Source organism: Parus major, chromosome 1, assembly GCF_001522545.3.
Source record: "Parus major isolate Abel chromosome 1, Parus_major1.1, whole genome shotgun sequence".
Classification (NCBI taxonomy): Eukaryota; Metazoa; Chordata; class Aves; order Passeriformes; family Paridae; genus Parus; species Parus major.
The window spans coordinates 2136390-2143268 of NC_031768.1; the positions used below are offsets into that span (position 1 = coordinate 2136390).

The window sequence follows — 6879 nt, forward strand, 5'->3', positions numbered from 1 at the left end:
TTAGGATCCCCTCCAACCCAAATAATTCTGGGATTCTGTGACTCTATGAATGTACAGACCAGATTGTTCCAAACCCCAATGTCCAGCCTGGCCTTGGGCACTGCCAGAGATCCAGGGGCAGCCCCAGCTGCTCTGGCAATTCCATCCCAGCCCCTGCCCACCCTGCCAGGGAACAATCCCTGCCCAAGATCCCATCCAGCCCTGCCCTCCTTCAGTTTTAAACCATTCCCCTTGTCCTATCACCACAAATACCCAAAGTCAGGTCCCAGATCACTTTTATTATTGCTGGTCTCAGGAAATTGCTTAGAAATTCCATTTGTTTTTAAAAACAGTGGTGATGTTAACATGAATCAATGCTGAAAACCCTCTGTCCCAATTCAAATCAACACCAAGCCAAAGGCAATGGTGATCAGCCACAAAAAGGAAGATTCAGAGTGGAACCAGGGGAAATGTTAAGAATCTCCCAGCTCTGGAGGTGAAACAAGGTGACAATATAATTGCTAACAATTTTTTCTTTTTTTTTGCCAAATGAAGGATTGCTGCCTCTTAGGTCTTGGTATTGTTGTTTTTCAGTGTGTTGGTCCATCTGCTGAAAGTTGTATAAATTTCTGATTTCAGTGAAATCCATTGCTTCTCTGTTTTATCATAATTTTATGTCACGATATGCGTGCCTGTAATGTGAAATGGAGAGTGCTGGGCTTCTTTGCTCATTATTTTGATTTTTGATTGTTTCAATGCCCTGTGGAACGATGGAATTTTGTAAGGATCTTAGAAGGAAATGTCTGGATTTGGTACTCCTGACAAGCAGTGGTCACAGTCCATGAATGTTGGCATGGAGGGTGCCTTGTGCCCCACTGGAAGTTCCCCAAAAATCGTTGGAGGGGATGGAAATATCCTTGCTAACCCCAATGCACCTTCAGGCACAGAATACCAGCATTCAACCTAAGAAATGAGCACATTTCATTACATGGGATTTGGGAACAGGATTCTAGAAATGGTTTTTCCACTCCCTATAATGCAGAGATTGTGTAGAATGCTAAATCTGTTCAAAAGCTAAACGTGACAAATTCTGAGACTTTTTAATTTTAATTTTTAAAGTATATTTACTATCAAATGTCTGGTTCCATTCTATTCCCAAAGTTTGTAATAAACCCCAATTCTGAGAGGGTTTGTCTCCCTCGTGATGCATTTCAAAAATGCGCTGAAATTTTATTTTGATCAGGTCAAAACATTGTAATGTAACTTCAAATATTGGCTGTAACAGGCTGTCAAATACATCTGTCACGGTGCCACTGAAATCCTTATTTCAAGGGACTCTAAAAAAACAAACAAAGAGTTAAGTCAGAGCAAAATTAATACCTTGTCATGACGAAACGTTCATGAATTATGGAAATGAGGAACCGAGCAGGCAGTCAGTGCTGGAAATCACTGTGTATCCCCAAGAAATTCCAGGTTTTAGGGGAAACTGTCTTTTTTGGGAAGAAACAAAGAGATGTGGCCAGCTCTGCTTCACAGGGCACCGACTCCAAACCAAACCATTATTTTTAACAAAATACCCCTTGAATTACCTGCCTGCAAAGCTGTGATTGGAGGTAGACAGGGATGTGCTGCCTTGGGAACATCTCAGCCTCCTTTGCCTTTATTTTCCAGGTTTTGCAGGCAGCAGTTCTTTGTCCACATCCTTTACTCCTCAGGGAAGAAAAGGAAGGAATAAACAACGCTAAACTTCAACGCCGGTTCCGAGTTCCCTGGTGCCACACACAGGATTCCCGAGGCCAAGATCCCGCGGAACTCACACGTAGTCACTCAGCCTGTAGCCGCTGTGGGATGCAGATGTCAGGGAAGGAGCGTGGTTGCCCTTGGAGGCGCTCCTGGAGGAGGGAGGCTCTCCAGACCCAGAATGCGGCTGGAAAGGCGTCTGGTTCCCGAGGCACGACGTGCCCAGCAGGGCACCACCCAGGATGGTCAAGGCCGAGGAGACAAATCCCAGATAAAGAGCCTGCCCTATCTCATACTTCATCCCAGCGGGAAGCGTGGGGTTGTAGAAATCCGTAACGATGTCGTTGGTGCTCCACGACACCGGCACGAGGCAGAGCAGCCCAGCCGCCACGAAGCCGATCCCGCCGGAGCCGGCGATGGAGGCCTTGGCGGGGCTGTCCTCGGCACAGTGCGTGCATCTCATGCCAACCACGGCGACGCCGGCCGCCAGCACGGCCAGCAGGCAGGAGATGACCATCATGGCCCGGGCGGCGCGGAGGTCGGCGGGCAGCGCCAGCTGGGAGCGGTGCACTTGGCACTGGTAGACGCCGGTGCTGTGCCACACGCACTCCATCCACAGCCCCTTGACGTAGGCCACGGCCGTGATGATGTTGGTGCCCACGTGCGCCGAGCGCCGCCAGTGCGGCAGGACGGTGGTAATTAACGTCCCAATTAGGCCCAGCAGGCTCAGGGAGAAGCCGAGCAGCTCCAAGGCCCAGCTCGCCATGGGAATGTTTGTCCTGCCCCGTTCTCTTAATGAGGCACCTCCGCTTGGGTTTCCTTGGAAAACGCCAGCTTTTCTTGGAAGATACGCGGCTGTTTTACTCTGACACCTCCTGCTCTCCTAATAAAAGGTAATTGAGGGAAAAAGGAGTTAATTATTACCCCAAAGCATTGCCTCTCCAGCCAGTGAGGTGCATTCCAAGAGCAGTAATTAGCATAGTTATCGCTGTTAATCGTATTTTTGTGGAAGTAATGGGAAAGCAAGCTTCCCTCTTCCCTTGTATAAACAGCCTTGTGCTGCCCGCTGGGAAGAGAACTCAAGACAATTTATGAAATGGAAAAAAAAATATTTGAAATGCAAATATTCCTCTTCCCAGCAGGCTCTTCAAAAAAACAAACATGATTTCCTCTCTAAAGCAGAGAATTAGGTAGTGTTAACACTTGGAATGAAGGAGATTTATAAAGTAGGGAACTGCAGGTTGCTTTACACGATGAAAACATTCCCAGAAGGTCATAGCAGGACTAGGAAAACAATAAGGGTGTATTTATGTGCTCAAAGTAGGGAGCAAAAAGAGTGATTTAAAACCTGTGGAAGAGGATAACAAATATTGGATTAAAATCGCTTTCCTGACTGGCCGGTATTTCTTGAGGCTGCATTTCCATGAAGGAACTCAAAGGGGAATAATTTTCATTAGGATCTGTGGAGTTTCAGGTCGTGATTTTGGGTTGTGGGTGAAATGTGGAATCAGGCGAACATCCTGGAGCTTCTGTGCAGCAACACCTTCACAGTTTGGTCGTGTAAGAATCCAAGCTGAAAAACAAGGAAAGGCTCTTCCTTCTGTGTAAATCCCAGAGAGAGTGGCCTTTTCCAGTGGCTGCCTTGCCAGCTCTGTTATCCACCACGCATGATGTGTGTGGGCAGAAATCCGATATTTTCATATATAAAATAACCCTTGCGTCACAATCCAGCTTGGAATTCAGAAACAGGAACAAATTTAGGCTCCAGCTCTGCCAAGCCTCGTGCACGTGCTGAACTCCTGCTCTGAGGAGAAAGTGGAAGTGTTTGCAGGAGCTGGCCCGAGCAGGAAAAGGGAGGAGAACCATCTGGATCAACTAATCAATGCCATCAGGAGAGCAGAAGGATGCAGAGGGAGCAAAGTGAAAGCTGCTCCACGTTCCCATTAGCTCAGACTTGTCTCTAACGAGTCTGGAGAGCTTGGGGTGACATCAGTGCCAGGGCTGGTCTCTGTTCTTGTGGCATTCCCTGATCTCTGCGTGACAGCAAAATCATGGAATGGTTTGGGTTAGAAGAGGCAGTAAAGATCAGCCAATTCCATGGGAAGGGGCACCTCCCACTGTCCCAGGAGCTCCCAATGTCCAGCCTGGCCTTGGGCACTGCCAGGGATCCAGGGGCAGCCCCAGCTGCTCTGGCAATTCCATCCCAGCCCCTGCCCACCCTGCCAGGGAACAATCCCTGCCCAAGATGCCAAGATCCAGCCCTGCCCTCTGCCCCTGGCAGCCATTCCCTGGCTCCTGGCCCTGCAGCCCTTGGCAATTGTCTCTCTCCAGCTTTCCTGTAGCATGGCTCACCTCTTCCCAAAACAATCCCTTGGATGTTGTGAAAAGAAAGGGAAAAATGGAGAAGCACAAGGATTTTATGGCCTGGGCAGGACAACAGCACAGGCTGAGGACTCTGTGTTTCTTTATTTGGAGTGTTCCATGGGATGGGGAGGAATGGGATGTGGAAGAGCAAACCAAAGAGCAGCTTTCCTTTAGTGTGCCTGTTTTTTAGGAAAGTTTTTCCTCCTGTTGCCAATTCCTGGCCTTTCAGGTACTCTTTATGTAAGGCATAAATGAAAACATAAATGAAAACACCTGAGTTTATGTGGCTGCTGAAGGAATTTACCTCATTTGCATACCCTGAGAAAAATCACAGAAGGTTTTATATCCAAAATCCTCATTCCAGGGGAGGTCAGGCTGCAGATTTCTCTCAGCTATCACAGATATCACAGACAGGCCATGAGTTAGGGACAAGCACAGCACAAAGGAGCAAATTGTTACCTCCAGCACTACTGGAGATATTTTATTTCTGTCCCAACCACGAGAAGACCTCATGTACATTTGCCTTGCAGGTTCTTTGGGTTTGATTCCCTTGTTAAGGAAAATTAAGCAGTATTTTCCCTTTTTATATTATTATGTGTTTTCTGTGAGGTGCATCTGGATTTAAGCTTGCCACAGGGAAATTCTCCTGGGAATATTCCTCCAGGATCAGGGAGACCACCACACGGTTTTGGGTCACAGCAGGACCATGAGGCACCTCAAGACATCTCAAAAGACATCTCCAACCAAGCTGGAAATGGAGCTTGGGCCTCCTGTGTCCTTAATCCCAGCAGCACCTTCCTCATCCCTGTATTTGCCTGGTCTGGGAATCTCCCACTCCCTCACGATGAGCACAACCCTGAGATTATCCCTGTCCAATTCCTGTCAGGACACACACACACTGTCCCCATCCCGAGCAGTGATCCAGCTCCCTCTGGTGTGTTTGCAGAGAGGATCCCGAGGTCAGGCACGAGGCTTTGCAGCTGATCCCGGGGAGAGCAGCACCTCAAAGGAAAATGTCATTTACACCAGCAGTCCTGGGAAATGGAACCCCCCATTTAATGGAGGTCAAAACACTCTGGGGCTCAGCAGCAGCTATTTTTAGACGTCATTAAGGTGTTATTTTTAAACATTAGCCATTAAAAGCTTTCTAATTTAAGCAGCCGGCGTTAATTAGCCCTGCTTGCTCGGCGTCATGTTTTCCATGAGCCTCCCTCAGCAGTTCCAGCTGCCCCTGGTGCTCGGTAACACTTTCACTGCTGGGCACCAGCCTTCCCCTCCTGGCTGCCAAGTGGAGAAAGCAGCAGGAGCTCAACACCTTTATCTCCAGGAGCATCAGCAGCCTGCTGGAAACATCTCCCTTTACAGCTCAGCTGAGGAGCATCCAGTGGGATCAGGTGAGTGGTGGCTTGGATGTTCCTTGTGGGCTGAGCCAGTCAGATATGAAATCAGAAATCAGCCTTTTTTCTCCGGTGTGGGATGTGTTTGTTGATATTTCTTTACAAAGTGAGCACGTTTTGTTTTCTCGCTTGGGACTCAGCCTTTTCTAGCAGGGAACAAGGGACAGGATGAGAAGGAAAGGCCTCAGGCTGTGCCAGGGGAGGCTCAGGTTGGATATTAGGAAAAGTTTCTTCAGGGAAAGGCCTTGGCAGGGGCTGCCCAGGGAGCTTTGCAGTGCCCATCCCTGGAGGTGCCCAAGGAAGGGCTGGACGTGGCACTCAGGGCTCTGGGCTGGGGACAAGGTGGGGACTGGGCACAGCTGGGACTCCATAATCCTGTTTTTTTTTCCCAACCCTCATGATTCTGGGATTCTGTCAACCAGACTCAGCCATTGTGGGGAAATGAAATGGCAGCTGGGATGAAAACCAATAAAAAAAAGAGAGACACCATGTCCATGCTCAGCCTTCATGACCTCCAAGGCCCATCTAAGCACCCAGTGACTGTGAAATGATGTGACAATTTATGAAACTTCTGAATTCCCTCACCCTGCCAGCTCTTGCCAGCTTTATTTTTATGAGCACAAGGGCTGGAAAGACAATTTTTCCATCCAAACTTCAGTTTTGCCTGATGCCTGTGCTGAACAAGAGCAGCCACGTCTGGGATAAATCCTTGGGCTGAATCCATGGGCTCTGTCCCAGCTGCCTCAGCCTTGGGAGCCACGGCTCCAGAGTAAACTCCAAACAAACAGCAGAATCTGATGTCACTAATCTGGGTATTTACCCAGGATTAAATAACAGATGCATGTTTTACTGCTGTCTCTTTCATTGTTTCTCATTTTACTCCTTCCCTGCCCGTATCACTCTTACCCCTTCGCTCCTGCTCTCTCTCCAGACCTCTGAGCTGTTCCTCTCATGCAGACCCGGCTGCTGTGCCCCTTCCCTGGGCTGCAGGGGGTTCTGCCAAGGATTTCTGACCCAGTAATTTTGGTGTTTCTCTGTGCACCCTTCCCGACTTCAGTTTTACCTTCAGCACCCTCTAATTCTGCACCAATTCCCTCAGAAATGCCAGAAATCCCTTTCAGCCTCCTCACTGGGAATGCAAAATGATGTCATGTCCTTCTTACCATCTGCTGGACCTCAGCTAAGCCAAGCCCTTAAGTATGGACTCATTTTACTCTTAAAATTAATTTTTTAAATTAATCTCTCACAGCTTGATTAATTATTAATGTTTAAGGATCAGGGCTTTGGGGCGTGCTCAGGTTCAGCAGACAAGTGAGAGAGGTTCCACACCCTGGCATTGTAAATTCTTCTGTTTCAACAGAGCCAGGCCCTCTCACTGCTCACTCCTGCTCAAATCTTT

General features: G+C 48.3%; 1 protein-coding gene and 1 long non-coding RNA gene across 2 annotated transcripts; one reads left to right on the forward strand and one right to left on the reverse strand.

Moving 5' to 3' along the window:
• Positions 1-258: 258 nt before the first annotated feature.
• CLDN14 (claudin 14) lies at positions 259-3014 on the reverse strand. Its single transcript, XM_033518612.1, has one exon. It carries the CDS (start codon positions 2483-2485, stop codon positions 1793-1795), a length of 693 nt encoding a protein of 230 aa, XP_033374503.1. The 5' UTR covers positions 2486-3014; the 3' UTR covers positions 259-1792.
• Positions 3015-4028: 1014 nt separating this feature from the next.
• On the forward strand, positions 4029-6329 carry LOC107201980. Its single transcript, XR_004499740.1, has 2 exons — positions 4029-5477; positions 5903-6329. It is a non-coding gene; the product is annotated as an uncharacterized LOC107201980 (long non-coding RNA).
• Positions 6330-6879: the final 550 nt, after the last annotated feature.

Bases quoted from the DNA above. Each gene is read 5' to 3' on its own strand.
- CLDN14 (XM_033518612.1), bottom strand. From the start codon at position 2,485: ATGGCGAGCTGGGCCTTGGAGCTGCTCGGCTTCTCCCTGAGCCTGCTG.